The sequence below is a fragment of the Elgaria multicarinata genome, chromosome 5, assembly GCF_023053635.1.
Source record: "Elgaria multicarinata webbii isolate HBS135686 ecotype San Diego chromosome 5, rElgMul1.1.pri, whole genome shotgun sequence".
Classification (NCBI taxonomy): domain Eukaryota; kingdom Metazoa; phylum Chordata; class Lepidosauria; order Squamata; family Anguidae; genus Elgaria; species Elgaria multicarinata.
Genome location: NC_086175.1, coordinates 128,041,288 through 128,064,998, shown reverse-complemented (window position 1 = coordinate 128,064,998; position 23,711 = coordinate 128,041,288). Strand labels below are relative to the sequence as shown.

General features: G+C 41.1%; 1 protein-coding gene across 1 annotated transcript; it reads left to right on the top strand.

Moving 5' to 3' along the window:
• The first annotated feature begins 1,044 nt into the window (after nucleotides 1-1,044).
• On the top strand, nucleotides 1,045-22,934 carry PCF11 (PCF11 cleavage and polyadenylation factor subunit). Its single transcript, XM_063127199.1, has 16 exons — nucleotides 1,045-1,533; nucleotides 6,451-6,576; nucleotides 8,290-8,478; nucleotides 8,815-9,021; nucleotides 10,092-11,164; nucleotides 11,339-11,528; nucleotides 11,610-12,057; nucleotides 12,289-14,009; nucleotides 14,951-15,059; nucleotides 16,124-16,243; nucleotides 16,714-16,828; nucleotides 17,994-18,177; nucleotides 20,503-20,658; nucleotides 20,829-20,921; nucleotides 21,323-21,358; nucleotides 21,849-22,934. The coding sequence occupies exons 1-16, from the start codon at nucleotides 1,291-1,293 to the stop codon at nucleotides 22,062-22,064; spliced, it is 5,226 nt and encodes a 1,741-aa protein (XP_062983269.1). The 5' UTR covers nucleotides 1,045-1,290; the 3' UTR covers nucleotides 22,065-22,934.
• Nucleotides 22,935-23,711: the final 777 nt, after the last annotated feature.

Below are 23,711 nucleotides of genomic sequence, written 5' to 3'. Positions count from 1 at the left end.
ATACAAATGTAACAAAAATGCTGAGAAGCATACATCTAATTGACGAATCAGTATTAATTGAGGTAATTCCTTGTTTTTCTTCACACTAAGCTCCCTGGGGAAGTTCCTCAAAACTAATTTGGTCTTTATGGAAAGGCTATTTTAGGCCTTTTTAAAATGGCTGAAATCCAACCCACTGTGCTTGGTGTGTGTGTGAGATATTTACATTTAAAATAAGCCATTGACTAATACGTTGGTTAGGGAGACGCTTTTTCATGTATGCACAAAAGCAAGCCGAAGTATTAGTCACTGGCGTACTTTAAATGTGCATATATTTGCAGGGTAAAGAGCTGGATTAAATAGCATTAGCAAAGCCTCAACAGATGTCAATAACGTCCACTAGGGCAGTGTGGTTTCAGTAGCGAACCTACTGTGGGGAAATTTATAGTGTGGATCCACCCCTTGACTTTCAGGTAGGCCTCGAAAGGCCCGCATTGCCATAGCAACAGTTGAGCAAACGAACGGTCCAATAGAAAACGAGTTCTCTCGAACAGCCTTTAACCAAGGGGAGGAGGGGCCCCGTCTATATGCGTGTGTGAAGGGGGAGGGGAGGGCACAAACTGCCCCTAACGTCAGACCTACTACGAGAAATCGGGCTTAGATTCGGCAGGCCCAACCAAACTTCAAAAGAGATAAAGAAAGGCGGGACTTCAGGCCGTAACGAATCACAACTCTCCCTCGCGAGTCAACCAATCGCCGTTAAAGACATCGCCGCTCAATCAAGCAACGAGCCGAAGGACGCCGCTCCAATCGAAAGAGAGACACGGGGAGGGGGATGGAGGAGCGGCCGGGTGGCCCAATCGGGACGCGGTTTGCGAGAAGAAGCGAACCAATGGCGGCGCGGCCAGCGAACAAAAGGCGCTGCCTAAGCGCCCGCCCCCTCCCCCCCTCAGAACAATTTCATATGACGCAGCGGTTGGAGCCGGAGGAAGAAGGCGTTCGCGAGCCGCCAGAGCCGCCGCCATTTTGTGCGTGGTGGTTTTTTTTTTTTTTGGTGAGGGAGAGAAAGCGGCTTGACGAGGAAACGGCGGCGGCCAGCGAAACCCCGGCTTGACGAGGAAACGGCGGCGGTCGTGGCGGCGAAGCGGAGGATGACCTAGAAGAGGCCAGCGGGAATAGCAGCAGCACCAGCGGCGACTACAAGGCGGCAGCCGGGGGCGGGAGGAGGAGGAGAGGGTTGTTTGTCTGGCCTTCTTTCTCTCCTCGGTGGGGGTCGGCCGTTTCCGCGGCCTGTCAGCCCAACGGGGGAGAATGTCGGGCGGCGGCGGCGGCGGCAGTAGTAGCAGCAGTAGTAGTAGCAGCAGCACGACGGCGTCGGAGGGGTCCGGCGGGGCTGGCGGCGGCAGCGAGGACGCCTGCCGCGACTACCAGTCGTCGCTCGAGGACCTGACCTTCAACAGCAAGCCTCACATCAACATGCTGACCATCCTGGCCGAGGAGAACGTGCCCTTCGCCAAGGACATCGTCTCGCTGATCGAGGCGCAAATCGCCAAGGTTTTTATACACGCCAAATACGCTCTCTCTAACCTCCCTTCCCCCCTCCTCCCTCCCTCCCTCCACGCCCCAGTCTCCTTCCCCATCTCTAGGGCCAAATCCCCACCATTTTGTTTGTTTTTAGGCAGAGGCAGGGAGAGAAAACGGGGGAGGGGGGGAGAAAGAGACATCGTGTGTGTGAGTGTGAGAGAGATCGATCAGATTTGGGATGGGGGGATGTTAGAGATTGGGGGGAAATATGGTGGTGAAGGCAGAGCACGGGACGGGGTGGTGGAAAGATGTAGGAGGGGAAGCAGAAGGGGACGTGGCTATACAGGGGGAGCTGAGGCATAGCCAGCTGCTTCCCACTGAGCCAGAACCTTGGGCCGAGTAGCCTGGTTTGGTCGACACTGACTGGCAGCAGCGGCTCTCCAGGGTTTCAGGCGGGGTTCTTTTCCTGGAAAAGCCGGGGATCGAACCTGGGGCTGACTGCATGCCAAGCAGATGCTCCATCGCACTGAGCGATGGGTCCTCATAAAAGCAGGCAAAGGATTGCGAGGGAGGAGAGGGTAAAAGCGACTGAAGAAGTTAAAGGTAGATGTTGCTGTGGGAACTGAGGCAGGGGGAAGGTTGCACAACAGGAAGCCCACAAGGAGAAATGCCTGTTTTTGTTGTTGTTTACATGAGTGGACAGGCACTACATGCTGGTATTTCTGGCCTAGATAGTTTCGGTAAATACGAACGAAACCACCCAAAGGCAATAAAATAAGAGACTGCACAAAACACATGAACGTGGCGTGGCTTGCCCCATAAATATACCTCAAATAGCAAAAGTATGTCAGTGCAGGAGTAACTTAGTGTCAGGGCAGATAAAATGCATTTGATCGTGTCGGCCATGGATTTGGGAATTGAGATATAGGTTGTGATGGTGGGTGAACTACAGATCTGGACAAGGTTAGGTAAAGGCGTGGGGGTGAGGAGGGCATAAAGGGGCTAAGAAAAGGATCCAAGGGCTGTGAGGAAATGGTAAGTGCCAAGGGGGAGTGGAATTGGGCCCCAGTGGGAAGCACGAGTGGAAACAATGCAACAATACAGGTATTAGAAATAGATGGGCCTAAGTGTCTTAACGTGGGGGTCGCTGCTTTTGAGGTATAGGTGAGGCTTGGGCTTTGGTGAAGACAGCTTAGAAGATGGCTAGATAATGGGGGTTGGCTTTGAAGACAAAATAAGGGAATGGTAAAGGGAGCAAAGGTTAGGTGAAAAGTGAGGGCCCCAAGCAATACAGTGGGGAAGGGATTCATCTAATGCTGGTGCAGAGTTAAGACAGAGATGTGTGTGTATATATATGAATTGGTTGTTTCATGGTAGTACAGTTGCAGGTTACAGGAAAATCTGGAAGAACATACCAAATTTAAAGGGAAGAGCTGATTTCCCCCTCCCCCAAATAATTTGGGAAGATATTGTGACAGGCTTTTGAAGCCTGCATAAATGAGACACACAACATGGCGGTCTGACAGTGACTGTGCAGCAATAGCCATGCTTTGCCCTGCAGTCCTTGTCTTCCCTAAGTAACATGCTTTGGTCTACGTTTAACTAGCTGTACCATATATTTGGTAATCTATCATTTTAAATAGATGGAGATGTTTGAATGACCAAAGTGAAGAAGAGAAATAAAGCTTTATAAACAAGGATAAGGATTGCTTTATCACATTATCCGACATGCTAGTTTAGATTTGTGAGACTTAGAAAGGTTTTTTTGTTATGGAGGGAGGAATTTCCCCCTCTTTCCTTATTCCTTTCTGTGGTAGAGATAACTACTGGGAGAGGAGGATCAATATATTAGAATGCTTTGCATAAATATAGGCATGCCAGATTAGAAGGGAGTGTGTGTCTGTGTGTGCATGATCCAGTTCTTGTTAGAACAGCCCATTCATTAAGCCAGCGAACTAAATGTTCCATCCTCTCTGTAGGAACTGCAGCAGCCTGTACAATTGCAACATGGCGCCGGAGACGCATATAACGCAAAAAGAAAGAGTAGACTCTGAATACAGTCCAGGCATTTTCTGACATAAATTAGCTGGCTGCATGTGGTTTAGATTTTACTACACCTTTTTGCCCGGGGATGTTTGATCCTTTAATCATTTAAGTAGCAAAACTCCATTAAACATCTCTGCTCTCTTGCTCTTCTCCTCCCCTTTACCACATCTACTTCCTCCAGGTTGTTGGGCTTTTTATTTTACTAGTTTAATCTGGGATTTTAAATGATAATAAAATTGAAAGATGGGATAGGAAAAGGCTGCTTAAAGTGCAGGTTGGTTAACTTCAATATATTCTCCAGACACTTTCCTGTTTCAGTCTCTCTGTAATGACTGGAAGTCCATAATACATCATAAATTCCAGTACTGTTGTTTGGGTTTGGGGAGGTTACATAGTTTTCCCCTTAAGTGTATTTAAAGATATCTAAAACTTGTACATCTAATTTGATTTGCCTAGTTTTCATTAGTGACCAGGATGAAACAAGATCTGAGTTCCCAGAAAACCACTTTTGAAAGAAAGTGTTGTCTGGAGATAGTTTCTATTTAGTGTAAAACAGAGTGGTTTGCTTACATTTTTAATAAATGATTTTGAAATGTGTGACTGGTATTCAAAAATGTAAATAAAATGTATGAAATATGTATTTGTCTTTTTATTTACCGGGTGTAGTGCAGAATCTGTTTCCAAAGTGTTAAATTATTCTATGGCCTGGGTTTACAACAAGGTATGAGGAAGGCTCAAAACTGTTTGGGAAGTCTAACAGAAAAACACAGCCCCACACATTTTCAACACTCATTCATATGACATTTGAAGGAGTGCAGCAAGCATTCTGTTGAGAATTCCGGACATGGTTTCCTAGCAGATCAATTTGAGCTTAATTTACCTTCAGTTTCTTGGTGGTTTGTGTTGCCTTCCTGCCTTCCACAACTGCTTGGTAATCTAACTTGGTTTTCCCTGACTTGGGGGTGGATCTCCAACATATCCCAGTGTGTTTCCTTTCAGAGACTAACGGAGTAGTTTGCGAACTTAAGTACTGCAGTTTTAAGTCCTGGTTCTCAAATGTGGCATTCCACTCATATAAAAGCTACAGTTTGCTTCGTAATTCCTAAAAACAGATTCTGTGATAGGCTTGCTTCCTTGCTTCACAAAATAACCTCACACACAGTTTTCACAGCTCTGTGAGTGCATTAGGAGTTCATTTTATAATCCTCAAAATAGCATTTTTGCTGCTTAAAATCAAGGGGGGAAATAGTGCATACTTTTGGGAATAAGATATTGAGAATCAGCTGTGTTTCTTTGTCAGCTGACCTTGACAGTAGGAGAACTACCACACGGGTTTAAAAGCAAGGCACAAGTTTCATAAGTGCCTTAATACTTCCCAAGCCCTGTTGTAATAAGTAAAATGGGTTCCTGACAGTTTACACACTGTTAAATTATGCCTAGTCTAATTCCTTTCATTTCCAACTCTTAGGGAATTAATACTTTCCCCTACATGTTGTATCTGCCTTAGCTGAGGTCTTTTTGTTTTCATAGAAAGGCATACATCCTTCTGCCCCTAATTTTTGATTATATGCAATTTGGTAAAAGCACCACCGAGTTGAAGATTTGCTAATATAATTATCTTTGAAGCAAATTTCAGAAGATGGTAGTGTAGTGAAATGGTTTGAATATCTTTTGTGGTGCAAAGAAACCCCCAAACCACACAGTTAAGGTTGAAGATAAATCAAGGATGGTTCAGGTTTACCCCACATTTAAAAACATCTGTATTACCAGACTACTTTTTGCAAATTTCCTTGGAAGACATTCGTTACAAGGATGAAGACAATATCTTGTCTAGCGGAATTTCGACTGATTGTAGACTCTACTCTGTTAGATGTTAAACTGCATGTAAATTCTTCATCTTTAGAATTATTGGGTGGTGAATGGGAATTAAATTACTCCTGTGCAAAAGGGACAGTTAATACACAACATGTATTAGAACCATTTAATAATCCTTCCCAACAAGTCCCTGTACGTGCTGGTGCTTTTTGGAAACTTTCTGCCCCTTCCTGATATGGATGAGATGTTAACATTCATTTTGAACGGAACCAAGAAGGCTTCCACTTGCTTTGGAAGTTCACTTTCAACAACACAGAGTTTGCGCTGCATGAACTTGGGGCACGTCTTATGTATGGAGAAAAAAATCCGTTTTGGCTTCTTGGGCATTGAAGAGTGTCCAGACTTTGAAGAGTGTCTTCCGTGCCAGTCTTTGGTTCCAGTTATAAGCCTGTCAATTCAACATCGTAACTCCATTGTGGATTTATACTCTTCCCTTTTTTTGGTTCCAGTTCTGTGGCTTGCAAATGGCTTTGAGAGATTTTGAGTGGGATTACTTCAACTGGCCAGAGTTGGTGACACTTGAATAGTATTTGCTTGGATTGCAGCAAAGTAACTTCACTCCAAATGTAGCTCACTCAAAGACACTGATATTGACCATCTCTCCTACCACTGAGAATGTTCCCCTTTATTTTATAGGACTTAGAAATCTTTTTAAGTTGATTCACATCCCATTTTCTAGAGATTCCAGCAGAAACTTGTTCCCTCAAATTATATTCTAATATAGTATGAAGTGGCTGTGTTGGACACCCCTAACAGTAATTTTATGTCATGGACAAGTTCTGCCATGGCAGAAATTGAATATCCCTTTCTCTTAAAGGAAAACACAATCTACCAGATAATAGCAAAACTTGGGTTTGGTTATTTTTGCTGTTGAGCTAGTCGGCGTCTCAATTTATATCAATCATCCTTTAGTTCAAAATGGTTACAAATAGAGGTATGGTGATTCTGGGAATGGTAACTCCTTAAATGGAAAAAAAAATGTTTTTGTTACAACTAAATGTCTCAGTTTTCTTCTTATTACTCCAGGCTCCTTCTAATGAGAAACTTCCTGTTATGTACCTTATGGACTCCATTGTCAAGAATGTTGGAAGAGAATATCTTGGTGCATTTTCTAAAAACCTAGTTGCAACATTTGTTAATGTTTTTGAAAAGGTATATATATAGATGTGCTTTCATAAATGCTTTCAAATTTGCTGTTGTATAAATAAATACTTGGCACTCAGTCTTGGGTTTTCTTGGGCACCAAGTGTAAAGAAAGTAGGAGAACCATTTATATACTTGGACTTCATTTATTCACACTCAACTGATACTCAGAAAACAAGGATACAAAAATGTGATTGGGTGTACATAGCATGAAATGTATAAGGCACGTCGAGAGAGACCAGACCTGAATTAGAGAACTAGATGAATGAAGCGCTGTTCTGTCTTAATTTTGCCATTTATTACAGTGTGCTTCTATGTCACATCAGTGGAAGTGTGTCCTTGTTTTGATTTTAGTGCAGCTCACTAAACTTCCAATTTGTAAGATTTTTTTTAGCCTTCTAGAGGAATCTGATGAAGTGTGTGTTTGCATATTTTTCTATATTCATTTTAATTAAAACAATCTTGGGATTTCAGCCAACTGTAGTAGAGGAACATGCAAACATTGGATGCTTTAATGGAGCCTGCTTACCAAGATCTGTAAAAGCTTATTTTGACCATGGGGGACCCTTTGCCTCTAATCTGTCACCCAGCCTTTTCGGTTATGCTCTCTTGGCTGTTCATGTTTCGCTTCTAAATTGGAGCAACTGAATATGGGTGCCATTTCTAGCACCAAGGGGGCTAACCAGAGTTTTAAAAAATGATGAAATAAAGATCTAAGTTTCCATTATAAATTCTTTGAACAGCAGATTGGCATTGAAGGGAATGGGGGGAGTGTATTGAATTTATTAGGGGACCTGAGTGCTATTGAATTTAAAGATTGGAATGCCTGAGATTCGAACACTAAAACAATTGAATCAGTGCATACCTCTCTTAAGTTTTGTTTAATGTTAGAACAATATTGGGTTAGATCCAGACTTAATTACGCTTAGGGTAGACTCATTAAAATCAATGGTATTTAACCTGTGTATAATTCAGCTCCCACTGATTTCAGTGGATCTACGTTAGGCATGACAGTTTGCATCCATCCTAATCACTTGTTAGACTAATCTTGGTGAGGCCATTCTCTATAGTATGATCTAACACCAAACAGATGCACCTGTTTAAAGCCATGCATATATTTTTGGCTGACCATAAAGCTTTACGTGATTAGAATTAACAGACATTTGATCCATAGCTAATTTATGACGGGATCAATTATTTCCAGCCTGGCCCTTTGTATATTTACTCCATGATTTGAGTAGGACTTAATGCAATAGTCTGTGGATGGCTTATACTGGATTTCTTCCTCACCAGGTATGACAGATGTAATACTAAAAAAAAAAACACCGAAGGAGATTAAAATTATCAATGAATATTGTGAGCTTAATATTTTTGTGAGCTGCTTTAAGGTTCCAGTTGGGAATGTATGGCAGGATATGCATTTAAAAATAAAATGGGCTATCATGGTTGTACCTTTATAATGCTGATGCAGAAGGTACAGATAGAAGTTTTACTGTGTTTAATTGTTTATCGTACTGTGTGCAAATCACTATATATACATGTTGCATTACTCCATTCAGTTGTGTGTACTTAAGTTCTGTTGACTTCAGTGGAACTTTAGTACACATTTATGAGCAGGATTTCAGTCACAGAATATAGTTTCTTTGATAGTGAGTTGTAGTAAGAAGCGTAACTTGTGTTATATTAACTTAACAAGCCATAGAATTGTTCTGTTGTTCTTAGGTGGATGAAAATACTAGGAAAAGTTTATTTAAATTGCGTTCCACGTGGGATGAAATTTTTCCCTTGAAGAAACTCTATGCTCTCGATGTCCGGGTGAATTCAGTAGACCCTGCTTGGCCAATTAAGCCGCTACCCCCTAATGTGAATACTTCTAGCATCCATGTGAATCCTAAGTTTTTAAATAAATCGGTAAGTTGCTACGACTACTATATATGCTGGTTTAAACTGTGGTTATCTCACTTTGTGGCAGACTTTTGGACTTGTCATACTTAAAGGTGACATTTAAAGGTCAATAGTTATAGCAGCTAGCTAGTACTTAGTTGTCAAGTCCTTGTAAACGAGGTTAAAGCAAATTATCCACTTATGTATAGTATTAAATGCCTGAAATTATACTGATTATATATTCTAGTTTATATGCAAAGGAAAAATGTAGATAAAATAGTAAAATATGTCTTGAATTGATAGCTCATGACGTCTCCCCATAAGTAAGAATCATGGTGTGTGTTTTTACCATTTTCTTGGTAGACTGAGGAACCTCCTGCACCTAGCTCTACAGTCTGTTCTCCTGTATCCTGTTCTGCTGTGTCCTCTACTCCAGTTGTTCCTGAAATACAAAAGAATTTGACTCAAGAGCAGCTAATAAGACAACAGCTACTAGCAAAACAAAAACAGTTGTTAGAACTTCAACAGAAAAAATTAGAATTGGAACTAGAGCAGACTAAAGCACAACTGGTGAGTACGATAGATATGGCTGCTATGGCATGTCAAGATGGATTCTTCTTCCTGATAAAGCAAACATGGTCTGTGTGCTAGTAGTCCATTTTGGTTGACTTAGTGGTCTAGTTGAGCTACAGACAAAATATTTTTATTGCACTGGATTAATCCGTGTAAGGCTATTAGAGATAATTTGCCTTCATACCCTCAACATGTTGAAGGTAGGCATTGATTTTTCTACTGTGTTTTGAGTTTGTCCTCAAGTTGGACTCACATGTGTAATAATGGAGCCAACTCTTCTGCCTATATATTACACTTGGTCTGTAAATGACACTTGGTAATATGGCTGTAATTTAGTGTAGCCCAATGCTTGAGTTGGGACCATCACTTTATGTGTTCACCTGCCTTCCCTCTGAAAATAGTGGACACGGAGTACAAATTGTAAAGCGTGGTGGGTAGGAAGAGAAGACTCCATAGGATATCAATCACCATGGCAGTGAGACATAAAAAGCTCTTAATCACCACAGGGAGAGTTTTATAAACTATATTTTCTTCTCAAGTTTAAGCCTTTACGTAATATATTTGTGATGTGCTGATAGCAGCTCTTAGGTTTGGTTATGATGTGAGCAACATTTGTTCTCAAAGACTGGATTGCAGAACCGTCCTATTCTGATGTTTTCACTAATTAGCTATACCACATTGGCTACAGAAACATCAGTTGTGCCATTTCAGTATAGTTGATTGGAAAACTAGACTATTTTTTAAAAAATGGAAATACTGCATAATTTTTCAACACTAGATGTTGAAAACGCTGTGTGTATTTGAAAGGCATGCCGAACGTTGTGGAACAATCCTAAAAAAGGAAGCTAACCCCAAATCTAGTATTTTATGCATTTTTCACCATAACATCTCTTTTCTACAGGTGCATTGTTACATATAATTGAAACTCAGGAATTTGTCCATACAACAATGAAAGATATTCGAGTATTGTAATTGAGATTTCTTAATGTTGTATCGTAGGTAGAAATGGTATGGTTTTCAGGGTGCTTTTATTCTAAATATTCTTATTCTTTCTTTCTCTGCTTTAGGCAGTTTCCCTTAGCGTTCAACAAACTGGGTCCGGCCTGGGCCCAGCATCTTCGAAACCACATGTTCCACCACCATCTCACATGCCAGTTAAAGCTTCCCATCAGGTTTGTCTGCCACCTGAGAAAAACCGCCTGTCTCCCCTCCACGATGTCAAAGCAGGGAACAGAGATCCTCGTCTTAATAGAACAAGTCAACATTCTTCTCATTCTAAAGATCAAAGTCATAGGAAAGATTTTGTAATGAATCCAGTCAGTCAGCCCGATCCAAAGACTAGCAAAACCCTACAGGCTGAGAAACAAAATATATCAAAGCCAGAAAAACTAAAACAAAGTGAGAAATTGCAGAAGAAAGAGTTTGACCAATTTGATGCAAAATTGAAATCAAAATCACCATCTCCTTTGCAAAACAAGCTGCTCCATGCTAAAGATACTAGAAACCAAGAATGTGAGAACACCAGAGTGTCTGAAATAAGCAAGAGAGATCCCAGATTAAAAAAGCATCTGCTAGAGAAGCCAGATGGCAAAGATGATGATACAAAAGAAAAGAGAAGATGTGTGGAGAGAAAAGACAAAGAAGAACATAGATCAGTTGGTGGAAGAAATAAAATAATTAATGGCATTGTACAAAAGCAAGATATCAATACTGACGAGTCAGAGAAACTGGGTGGAAAGCCAGGAAGGTCAAGTACTAGGAAAAGGTCCCGTTCTCCTAGATCTCGGTCACCATCTTCCCATTCTCCAAAACGACGAGAGAGGAGGTCACCCAAAAGAAGGCTCAGAAGTCTCTCTCCTTCTGGACTTAAAACTGGGAAGCCTCGGCAGTCTGGGCCAAAGCAATCCCACACAGAGGACTTTGGGCCAGGAATACGGGATGAAAGGAGCTCTAATAAACGGAGCCTTAAACAGGAAGTGAGTTATTCAAAAAGGCTGAAGAAAGCTCACGAAGACCGAACACAGGAAGGAATGAACCAGCATCCTTCAAAAGCAAATTCGGAACCCAAAGAAAATGTGGAGAACTGGCAAGGTTCCAAGTCAAGCAAACGGTGGAAGTCTGGTTGGGAAGAAAATAAAAAGTAAGTTAGCATTTATGAGCTGCACTTAAATCAACTCGAGTGGTTGCAAATCTAGGGTTATTGCTAAAGAAACAAAAGTGTATTGATAAAACGCAGAAGCAGAAGCCGGAATACTTATTTTTAATCTCACTGTGTGCAGGGAAACTAAAGTAAAGTGTTGCCTCTTTGTTTCAGCCCTCAACTTACTGACGAATATCAAGGATCTTGTAAGTCACCGCATCAGAGGCACAGGGACACTTGGGCAACTGCTAAAGGAGTGCCATCACCTCGCACCCCAAAGCAGCAACATCGATTAAGTGTGGATGCTAATCTTCAGATTCCCAAAGAATTGACCTTAGCAAACAAAGGAGAGCTACTTAAGAAGGTAAGATGTTAACTTTTTCTTGATTCGTAGCTTTTTCCTAAAGGCCTTTCAAATTAATCTTAACGTTTTCTCTTCTCATAGGCCAATGAGCGCTTGGCATCTGGTGAAATAACACAAGATGACTTCCTTGTTCTGGTTCACCAAATTCGTCAGCTCTTCCAATATCAGGAAGGAAAGCACAGGTGTAACGTGTGGGATAGTCCCACAGGTGAAAAGGGAATTTCGAAAAAGAAGCCCCTATTGTCTGAATCAGATTTAATATATCATGAGCATAAAGCTACACTAAGAAGAACACAAGTTCAGCGTTCATTTCCAAGACTCAATATGATGGATGCTGAAGAAATTTTAGATTATCACTTAAGCGATGCATTTCTTTCTGGAAAGGACTGTGAACAAACAAAAAATAAGTCTGCGAGCCAGTTTGGTGAAAGATCAAAGCGACATTCCCCTGTTGGTGGTAACAGACCATACTCTGATAATTCATCGCATGATGGCCGGAGACGACATGAAGAGCCAAACTCCTCAAAAGGTACAAGGTGTTTTGTGTGGGGGTGGGTGGGTCGGGGACACTCCTGTTACCTGTACTATAGCTAGGAAGAATTAATAGGCTTTAAATATTTCTTTGAGCAACAAAGCAGAACATATTGGAGTTCACTAATTGGATAAATTTGAAGAAAGGCTTTTCAGAGTGGTATAGACTCCCTTTGTATAGTAGGATTAGTGATGAGTAAACTTATAACAATGCTGTTATTATTTTTAGGTATTCGAGAGGAGCAGAGGTCTCCATTCAATGAGCATTACAAGAGATCAAGATATGAAGATACAGAGAAACAGTTTACTGAGGGTCCAGGATCACGATTTGGAGTTACTGATGGAAAGCAAAGATTTAGTTCATTGATGGAGGATAGATCTCATTTTGAGGGCTCTCCTAGACATCCTGGCACAAGGGCAGGTGGAGATGGACAAACAACTCATTTTGAAGGGACAGCTAATACAAATTCTAGAATTGAAGGACCACAAACACAGGCTAATTTAAGGTTTGAGGGGTCCCTAGGTCAGCCAACATCTCAGTTTGATGGGCCCCCAGGACAGTCCGGAGGAAAAGGCTCTCTGATATTTGATGGACCGCCAGCACAGATGGGTGGTGGTCCCTTGAGGTTTGAAGGGCCCACAGGGCAAGTTGGTGCAGGGGCTGCTGTACGGTTTGAGGGTCCTATGGGGCAGCCAGGGGGAGGTATGAGGTTTGAGGGTCCGACAGGGCAGCAATCTATTGGTGGCATGAGATTTGAAGGGACCCATGGTCAACCTTCAGCTGGGATAAGGTTTGAAGGACCTCATGGCCACCCAGCCACTGGAATGAGGTTTGAGGGCCCACATGATCAGCCTTCGAGTAGCATGAGGTTTGAGGGCCAACCTTCAGGTGGAATGAGGTTTGAAGGGCCACATGGCCAACCCTCAAGTGGGATAAGGCTTGAAGGGCTTCATGATCGCCCTGTGGGACCTCACGGTCCTCCAGGTGGATTGAGGTTTGAGGGACCCCATAGTCAGCCTATCGGACCTCATGGTCAACCAGGGGCTGGTCTACGGTTTGAAGGGCCACATATGCAGCCAATGGGACCTCTTGGCCAGCCAGGAGGCAATTTGCGCTTTGAAGCACCACATGGGCAGCCTCTGGGGCCGCTTGGGCAGCCAGCAAGCGGTCTGAGGTTTGAGGGGCCACATGGACAGCCTGTGGGGCCGCATGGCCAACCTATGGGGTCACGTGGTCAACCAGGGGTTGGACCCAGATTTGAGGGGCCTCATAATCAGCCTGTGGGGCCACATGGGCAGCCAGGAATTGGTCCCAGGTTTGAGGGACCTTCAGTCCAGTCTGGGGGTGGGCTTAGGTTTGAAGGGCCTATTAACCAAACAGGCCCAAGGTTTGATGGCTGTCAGTCAAGATTTGATGGTCAACCTGCTCAGTCCTCACTTCTGCAAAGACTAGATGGATTACATGTACAACCTGGTCCAAGATTTGAAATGGGCCCTACTCAGCAGACACTACCTCGGTTTGATGGCCCACCAGGACAGCAGGTACAACCACGAATACCGCAACGGTTTGAAGATCCTCAACACCAGCAGGCAACACGATTTGATATCCCTCTTGGTCATCAAGGTCCAAGAATTGAAAATGTAGCTAATCACCCTGCCTCAAGACTCGAAACACCACCTTATGGACAAACTGGCCCTTACAATGAATCTCCGAACCAGCCGCCCTATAATGGGCCATCACAAGGAATGCCGTTCCAGAGACCTGAGCAAATCTTTGATAACCCTCAAGGACCAAACTTCAATGGGCCACCTGTTTCTGGAGCTCAGGCCTTCCCTAATACACTTAATAGGGCACCTGGGCCCCCCTTTTTTGATGACAAGAACCTCCAGGGCCCTCAGTATGGAAATTTCAGTAGTATGACAGTGGGAAATGTTCAGCCACCTCAGCAGGTAAGGAGTTCACAAAATTTCAACTTGGATGAAGAATGATGACTCAGCTGTTTTGCTTTACTTGCACCCTCAGTAGCAGGAAACTGTTTCTTCATTTTGAAAATATAAAATGTGCAGAAGCTTCTGTCACTAGAGTTAATTGAGTCTAGGAGTTTCAGTGCAGCAGATTGATGCTATGAAAAGTTATGTGTTGTGTGTGTGTGTGTGTGTGCGTCTGCATTTCTTGCATTCAGTCCACAGTAACATTAAAAATCATGACAATTAGAGATAAATACTTCCCAATCTTGATTATAAAATAAAATCCACTGAAGACATCTTGAGGAATTAGTTAGCAGAAGTGATTTTTGTAGCAAACACTGACATCTCCAACATGTTACATATTCCTTTGTATTACTTAGGGTACAGTCCTATGCATGTTTAGACAGAAAAAGCTCTACAAGTTCCAGCAGACTGGCTGGGGAATGCTCATTGTTATAGGACTGTTTTCATTCTAAATATAGGATTGTGCCCTTAGTGTATGTGTGCAACCAAGATGGATTCAGTTGAACTGGTGTAGTCTTTGCATCATAAACTGAGTGAAATGGTAAAGGTAACTGCATCAGTGTCACATAGCATGTGGGGGGGAGGGGAATTGGCAGTCAAATTTTAGTTTAGGGCAACTCCTGGAAGCAAAACAAAACTGACAGTTCTGGTGCTTAGCTAATATAATTGGTACACATTGCCCCAGCAGGTGAATGGTTTTCATCTGGGTTTAATATTGATGTTCCGAATTTCTAGAAAATCTTAATTTTATGTACAGTTTTATTGATATATAATTCTACTTGTAAATGGCTTCCTTCTGTGTCTGTAGCAGAATGCAAAATTAAGTCAATTTATTGATTTGGAATGAAACAGTGAAATAACTGAACATTCAGACTAAAACAGCATTTGTCTCTTGGCAGGTTCCTGTTATGTCAGTAGCATCAGCCCAGCCTGTACCTTATAATCAAGGACAACCACTCTTACAAGTTCACGCACAAAATCCCGGAAGCTTTGTTCAAAATCAACCCGGTATGTATTTAAACTTTGGACTTGGGTCTGTTAAACAACCCCTCACGCTACGCAACAAACTACGAGATTATGATAAGACGTCGCTCTCCCAGGAAGCAATGTCCAAACTACTCCTGGGGATGTACAATTTTTGAAACGGGTCTGGATTGTGGCCTCGTATAGCAGCAAGAGCTATGGTTTATTGTCTGTGAAGCTGCTGCTTTTGGAAGTGGTGGGGATAAGTAGACAGGTTCACACAACATGCTAACTCACCATGGATGATCGCAGGGTGTTTCCTGCAGGGTGGGTTATTGTGTTGTCTGAATGCAGGGTGGAGTTATTGTGGTGTTTAAATGCAGGGTGTTTCCTGCAGGGTGGATTATTGTGGTATTTGAATGCAAAGCGCAGGATGGCTTGTGAAGATAGCCTAAGGGCGGCAGGAGGGAATATATAATCCCTAATTTATCAAATGTGTTACCATGCAGCCCTCATTCAGCTAGTGATGTTTTTTAAAAAACACCAGCAACATTGGATTGAATTGGGATAAAAGAAACAAGCTACCCAGATAGAAAGCTGGATTTTAAAACATTCCTACATTAGAAGTTGATTTAGAACCTGGTCCTCAGGTCTTGTATGTTTCCATTGGAATTTTTGACTTCGATCTCTAGACATGCACATCACACCAGGGACTTACTCCTTTCCGTTAAAAGCAGTGTACCACACAGCCTATGAGGTGCTGTTGAGGAACCCTCCCCTTGGAAATATGGAACTGGTTTTACATTTTTGGGATGCTGTCCATGTGCAACGTTTGGCAGATAAATTCTTCTGCTCTTTGCCTTTTCACACATATACACACAGAAATAATGTAAAGAAATGGGAAGGGTTAGGGGATGGACGTGAAATTCAGAATAACGTTGAGAGGGGAGGAAAGCTAAGATTGGGAAAGGGAATGTAAAATGTATCTGACTATTAACCAGATTATCTTGTTTAAGCCTTAACAGTTACTAACTGTTTGAAGTGATGAATTTTTATGTTGAGTTTTCTGGGAGAATATATTAAATATTAATGATTACATCTATTTTTAGGTAATGTCCCACTTTCCTATCCTGATAATCATCTTGGACAACTTGATGTAAACGAATTGTACTCAAAACTACTTTCCACAGGAATCCTCAAAGTTTTACAGACCGATTCAACTCCAGCACGTAAGTATAACGGTTAGTCTTTTATTCTCTGACCTGGTTCGCAGGATTAAACAAACCACTATCACTTATTTGATCATGTGAAACTGAAACCTCTGTGCTGAAACCTTAAAAATGTTAAAAGTTTGTTATGACACAAAGTTGAACATGATGCCCCACATATATTTGAACTAAGAATCTTGTAGAGATTAATGGATTTAATAGTAGACAAATTGCTGGGCAGAAAAATTGACAGATTGAGAAATGGCTTTTGTATTTTTTTCTTTTTAAAGCCAAGAGCTGAAGTTGAAAGAACTGAAAGAAGTTGGTTACTATTAAAAATGTTCTTGAACCTTCTATAAATTCATGAATGACTAGATAAGCTGTAAAGTTGTAGCCTAGATATGTGTATGTTAATCTTAAAATGGCACAGTTTTTTTTAAAAAGCAAAACATTTTGGTCCAGTGCTTGACGACTTACTTCATTTTGTTTAGAAGTAAATGAAGTTTCTACTCAACCACCCCCGGAAGAGGAAGAGGAAGATCAAGACCAGAATGAGGATCAAGATGTCCCAGACCTAACTAATTTTGGGATAGAAGAACTGAAACAGTATGTGTATTCATTGAAGGGCACGTTAACCCAGAGCGCAGCCATTCATGGCATCTTAACTTAAATAAACAGTTTAATAGTTTTAGATCAAAGGAAACAAATTTAATATGAAAGGTCAGAAAACTCCTGTTTTAAGGGCAGGAGAGAGCTATATTCATATGTATTCAATACCATATCTTAAAAAATCACCTATAATGGCATATTATAGGTGAAAAGGTCTCAAGGTTTACAGTGGGCCTCTTTAAGGAGGTGTGGCAGTGTCTTGATCCATTATACCTGCCTAACTTTAATATAGTTTGGATTTGCTTGGAGTGGTGACTTGCATCTCACTGTCAGGCATTTGCCTTCATTTATGGATCCATGTGGCCTCCTCCCCTTTTTCTTTCCAAGCCTGCGCCCCAGTGTAGGACAATATTAAGCCTCAATGGCAGAACGAGTCTTCTAATCTGGGGATGGGAACCTTGTGGCCTTCTAGATGTTGTTTGTCTCAATCCCCGTCATCCCTAGCTGCTGACAATGCTGGCTGGGGCTGATGGGAGTTGCAGTCTAACAACATCTGGATGGGCAAAAGTCCCCCACCCCTGCTCTAATCCTTGGATGAGACAGATCTCCCCAAGTTTAGTCTTGGATTTACAAGACTAGCTTAACAGTAAGTGACCAATCAATCTGCATTTTTTGGACATAAGAGAATTATTATTAAATTTGCCTGTTGTATTCCAGAGGATTGGAGTATCAGTAAACTAAGCAACAAAATATTGAGGTGAATACACATTTAAAGCAGCTTGAGGCCTCAAAGATAGTTTAAATGAGAATTGCCTGATTGCTTTTGAAGGCTGCTCAGCTTTCTGCAGATACAGAGTTTCCATATTGGTCAATGGCTTCTCAAGAACGTCATAGCATTCCAGGCAAATTGTTGCCTCTACACATTTTTAGCCCTCTGGTTGTTTTCCTTAGGGTAAATTTCTTGAACCCTTCTTCTAGAGCAAGTGATTGATACCTGTTACTAAATGAATTGGGAATTTGAACTCATTTTAACCATCTTCCAGCTTGATAACCAGTTTAGTCTTGCGTTTACGAGTCAGAATTCTTTGAAGTTTGCTTGCATTTTTCTCCCTAAAGTAATTGCCAGGAACCAGCTGCTAAGAGGTTTCCAACTTGTTTCCAGGCGTTACGATAGCGTTATAAACCGTCTCTATACCGGCATTCAGTGTTACTCTTGTGGAATGAGATTCACAACTTCGCAGACGGATGTATATGCCGACCACTTGGACTGGCACTATCGTCAGAACCGCACCGAAAAGGATGTCAGCAGGAAAGTCACTCACAGAAGATGGTACTATAGCTTAACAGTAAGTGACCAATCAATCTGCATTTTTTGGACATAGAGAGTTATTATTAAATTTGCCTGTTGTATTCCAGAAGATTGGGGTATGAGTAAACTAAGCAACAAACTATTGAGGTAAATACATGTTTAAAGCAGCTTGAGGCCTCAAAGATAGTTTAAATGAGAATTGCCTGATTGCTTTTGAAAGCTGCTCAGCTATCTGCAAATACAGAGTTTCCATATTGGTCAATGGGTTCTCAAGAATGTCATAACATTCCAGGCAAATTGTTGCCTCTACACGTTTTTAGCCTCTGGTTGGATTCTTGAGGGCACCTGCTTCCTGTTTTTTATTGGATCTTCGGCTGCCAATCAACTGGACTTGACATACTTTCCTGCCCATATTGGCCAAATAAGCCCATCTGAGAGTAGGAATGGGAAAACTAGGGATGCTTGAGCTCAGTTCAGCCTGCTGCTGTTCTTGTTTGCGGCTGCCTTTTCATTCGAACAGGAAAAATGTGAATTTTTCAGAAGTGTGTACTTTTTCTCCACTAACTAAAGTGTACATTGTTAGAAGTGGGATGCACACTTTTAAAAATTCACACTTTAAAGTGTTCATTTTTTAAAAGTATGCATCCCCCCCTTACTTCTCTTAGTAGTGTGTTCTCTTTGTAATCTGTTGCCACAGGAGTGCCCTCTGGTGGTCACAGTGTCTGCATCTGAGAAGCACTGGGTTGCTTTCAGTTATCTTTTCAACAACCTCTTTGCAGTGCAGCAATTAATGCAAAAACAAAAATGTGGAAACTCAGTTTTTTATGGCCCCGGTAGTCAAAGCATAGATTAAAAAAAAAAAAAGCATGCCTGAACAAAAAGTGGTACATTACAGGTGGTGTCTGGCATCTGTGTTGCACATGGCATTTATGATGTGATATCCCAGTGGTTTGAAGTGTCTGTTGGTTGCCTGCTCTCCCTTTTCAGCTTGTGCAGGAAAGGACCACCGATTGGAGAAAAGCTTCCCAGTGGTGTGTTACTAGGTGAATGGTGGGCCACTTGGTGATCTGAATCAACTGTAGTTTCCATATATTGCTGGATAGCTCTATGGAGATTAAAAAGTGTTGTAGGAGCAGTGGTTCATTTTTTTCAGGAGCACAAGTATTCAGAAGACTGCATCCTTACTCCTTCAGGGAGGGGACATAGCTCAGTGTAGAGCACGTGCTTTTCGTCCAGGAAGTCCCAGGTTCGAGCTCTAGCATCTTCAGGGTAGGGCTGGAAAAAATCCTGCCTCAATCCTCGGAGAGCTGCTGCCAGTCAGTGTCAGCAATACTGGGCTAGATGGGCCAGAGGTTGGACTCTGTACTTAGCAGCTTTCTGTGTTGTTCGTAAGGCCACACACAGGCTCAGTTCAGACAACACGTTTTTCAAAAGCGGTTTTAGAACACAGTGGAGTTTTATACCACCGTTGACAAATGTGTTGTCTGGCGGGAAAACTCCACGCAATAGTGGAGGTTTTTTGGAAAACACTCCATGCAGAATATCAACGCTATGCAGAGGAGAGTTCCTGCAAAACCGTTTTCTGGCGGGCGCCGTAGAGTGTTCCGTTGCATTGAGTTGTCTTTTCCTACTGGCTGTAGAGTTCTCTGGCAAGTGCGGCAAAAGGAGGGAGTGCTGCTCTAGGAGAGCCGCCAGGATTGGTGGTTGTTGTTTTTTGCAGCAAAGGCTGATGGGATTTCATCGGGAGGATCAAGGGAGGAGAGAGGGTGGGGGAACTGTCAATCGACCCCAGATCTATATTTAGGCTTGGCTGAGAGATCACATTTGTTTTAAATGTATATTGTCCTTGTCTGTTTTTATGCTTTTAAATTTTGTATATCAATTTTTAATGTTCAATGTTTTAACCTTGTACACCGCCCAGTGAGCTTTGGCTATGGGGCGGTATATAAATGTAATAAATAATAATAAATAATATAATATTCAAACATCGCAATGGATTTTACTCAACTCCACGGTAGCCCACGGTCACACAATGGTGGAGTTAGAACATGTTGTATGGGGAGTAACCCCTAAAACCTCAACTGTTGAGTGGAGTTTTTCACACTGCGTTGAGCAGGGGGTTGGACTTGATGGCTTTATAGGCCCCTTCCAACTCTGCTATTCTATGATTCTATGACTAAAGTGTTGCCTGAACTGAGCCACAATGTTATTTGATCCAGTTTCTAAGAAACAGGATCGTGGAGTGTTAGTCAGGGTGTAGTGGTATGATATTTCTGCCTCACTATAAGGATAGCTTGTTTACTTAAAATTTTGGGAATAGGTTTAAAAAACCAAAAGTTTTGAAACTTGTGTTTTTCTTTAGGACTGGATAGAGTTTGAAGAAATTGCTGATTTAGAGGAGCGTGCAAAGAGTCAGTTCTTTGAAAAAGTGCACGAAGAAGTTGTGTTAAAAACACAAGAAGCTGCTAAGGAAAAGGAATTTCAAAGTGTCCCTGCAGGCCCAGCTGGAGTAGATGAGGTAAACAGAATTTCACAGTGGTAGTAATAGCAAGGTGCAGAATTTCTGTAGTTGTCCTATACCTGCCATTCTCTTAGTCTGACAAAATAAGATTGCTTCTCTGTTTATCTAAAAGCACAAATATGCTTTAAATGTAAATAGTGTTCTTTAACTGCTTATCTATTTTTCAGAGCTGTGAAATCTGCCAGGAGCAATTTGAGCAATATTGGGATGAGGAAGAGGAGGAGTGGCACCTAAAAAATGCCATTCGTGTAGATGAAAAGGTAATGTTGAACTTAAATTTTCTGGTGTAGCAACACAAAGAAAAAATGGCTATAGTAATCAGTTTTGGGCTAATAGTCTTTTGCTACTTATATGAATTTGAGAGAAGGTGGTGTCCTGAAAAACGCTCCTTCCTGTTTGCACTCCCACTGAGTTCCATCAGTCTGCGTCAGTAGGCAGATTTTTACATTGCTACAGGTTTAAAACAGCCCCTACTAAACACAGTCAATTAATAGTAAAAGGGGAATAAAGATTTACAGTAGGGCAGAATAAAAACTAGAGAAGTGTATACAGAAATTCTAGTGAAAGATGTGACCTTATGAAAACAAATGTCATGGCTTTGTAATATATTCGTACTTTTTTAATTATGTGGAGACTAAGATTGGTTGTCTTCCCTCTCCAGATCTACCATCCATCATGCTACGAAGATTATCAAAAGGTAAGAAGTGCCTCTTCATCTTGATTACCTGTAGACTTATATATAAAATCTGCAGTTTACTGCAATCCTCATTGGACAGGCAGGTAGTCTTTGTTCTTCAAGTAGTCTTTGTTATTCTGAAATTTACTCCTAAATGTGGAAAATACATGAACCAGCTCTTCAAGGTAGTATTACTCTTAATTTTTAAAATAATGCGAGTTTAATAATAATGTATATTTGATGGACTTTGTCTCCTTGTTTGAGTCGAATGTATCTGTGAAACAATGGGGCTTAGAAACCTTTTTATAATTGAAAGCTCAAATGCCTAGAATTCCAACGAGACAAAAATATTTCACCTTGCACGCTAGAGGTAATCACAGAAGGTATGCAGATTGTGAAAGTGACATTTTAAATCCATATTCTTCAGTCATATTTAAAAAAGAAAGAAAAGAAACTGCCAATGAAGTGTTTTTGTGGTGAAAATTCTATATGTGGTCATTTTGATTTACAGACCTCGTCATTTGATTCAACCCCATCTCCTAGCAAGACACCTGTAGAAAACCCACTAAATATTATGTTAAGTATTGTCAAGCAAGAAGTACAGGATTCCTGTAACAGTCCCAAAATCAAAGAAGAGCCTGAGGAAAAGCCAGGTGAATGTATGGAAGGGCATACACCTGCATCTGCCGAAATTAAAACAGAACCTGAAAAGGTTGAGTCAGTGTAAACAAACTGTGTGATTTTTTTTTATTACATAGAAGAGCTACTGTGTTCTAGCTGACTCTAGAAGGCAAATAATTTTTATATGAATAAAGTGTTCACCTGGGGCAGGGCCCCAGCTGCTTATTTGGTTAATAAATACATTTTTGTATTTGTATTTGAATTTCTTATTGCCTGCACAGTGTCAGGTGTCTATTGTGTGAAAGTTCTGTAGATGGCGTACAAATTTAACAGGAATAGACTGTATATGTAAGAGAAAATGTACAATTTTTTCATTTGTGGAAATGTAAATTATAAATAAAAGATATTTTTGCTATCTATGGAGTGTAATGTTTATGCACACCATCCAATTAAAAAGTATTTCAGTTTTGGGGGTGTTTTAAATGGAACTGAACTCAGGCTTCTAGGTTGGCCTTGTGCTTCAATAGGATTCTCAGAGGAAATAACGGATGGAATTTTTTTGGTGGAAAGTTTGTTAAGGAGAACATTACTGTTCCAGAAGATATTTCTGCAAACATTGGATTATTTTTCTTAACCTCCATTCACATCTAGATATTTAAAAAGAAAGCTAGGAGGGTTACATAACAAAGTAATATGTTTGACTTGGGACACGTGCCAACAGTTTTACAGCAACACCCAAGGGTCTACAGAAGCAGATCCAGATTTCATAATTACCTTTTTCAACTAGTCAAATACACAAGACCTTAAGTTAGCCGAGCCAATTTTCTTTAAATTTTGCAGAGAGAAATTAATGTAAGATTGCTCAATTGCAATATGGTTTAACGTTTTTGTTGGTTTATAACTTGGGTCTAGACAGTATAGAGATTACCAAGAGATGTTAATATTTATTTCATGTAATAAACTAGAATGAAGCATATATCTGTCTGAATCTCTTTATTTCGTGGATTGCTTTTGGGAAAGACTTGAGTTGTGCATATCACTGGACGTTGAACATAAATAAGGTATGGTTTTGTGCCCAAAACTCACTGGGCTATTTTCATACTCAAAGGTTGTAAAAGTATATATAAGTGGTTCTGGGTCTCAAGTCTACTTAGGATCTGTAATTGGATCTCAGTTCTTTAAAAAAAAACTTTGAAAGCAGCCACGGGAAGATAGGGGTGGGATTGGAGGCTGGGGGAGATAATTAACCTTTTTGTGTGTAGTCTCAGCCACACAGTTTGCCCTAATTTTGCAAATTCTAGTTAACTTTGAATGCTTTGAGGAAATTAAACCTCTGCTGCTGTATATAGATAACTGAGTTCTGAGTTGAGAGTTATTTATTTTAACACCTCTGGAAAAGTGCCGCTTAACCAATACCTTGTTATAGAAATAGCTAGCAATGTGACTGCTTTGGCTTTGGTTTCAGATACCGACTAAATCTAGCAGCATTATGCTTAACAATAGTATTGATGCCCATACACAATTTAAACTGTTAACAGTGAGATTAAATTATTTTGATGTTGCAATTTAATATTTAGCATGTTACATTAAAAAAAAGTATTCACATGAAAAAGAGAATGGTACAACTGTGAAGTGCAGTGCTGGTATAGTAACATTGCAGCAGGTGTGCTAGATTTAGCACCACACTCTCTATGTACTCCACACAGTGGTAATAGTTGCATGCTGTAGATGCTAAATAAATATTTGTTTACAC

Excerpts from the sequence above, each read along its gene's own strand:
- PCF11 (XM_063127199.1), top strand. The coding sequence starts at position 1,291 with ATGTCGGGCGGCGGCGGCGGCGGCAGTAGTAGCAGCAGTAGTAGTAGC. Across the intron at positions 12,058-12,288 it reads AGAGCCAAACTCCTCAAAAG|GTATTCGAGAGGAGCAGAGG; the intron begins GTACAAGGTGTT and ends TATTATTTTTAG. Across the intron at positions 21,359-21,848 it reads GCTACGAAGATTATCAAAAG|ACCTCGTCATTTGATTCAAC; the intron begins GTAAGAAGTGCC and ends TTTGATTTACAG.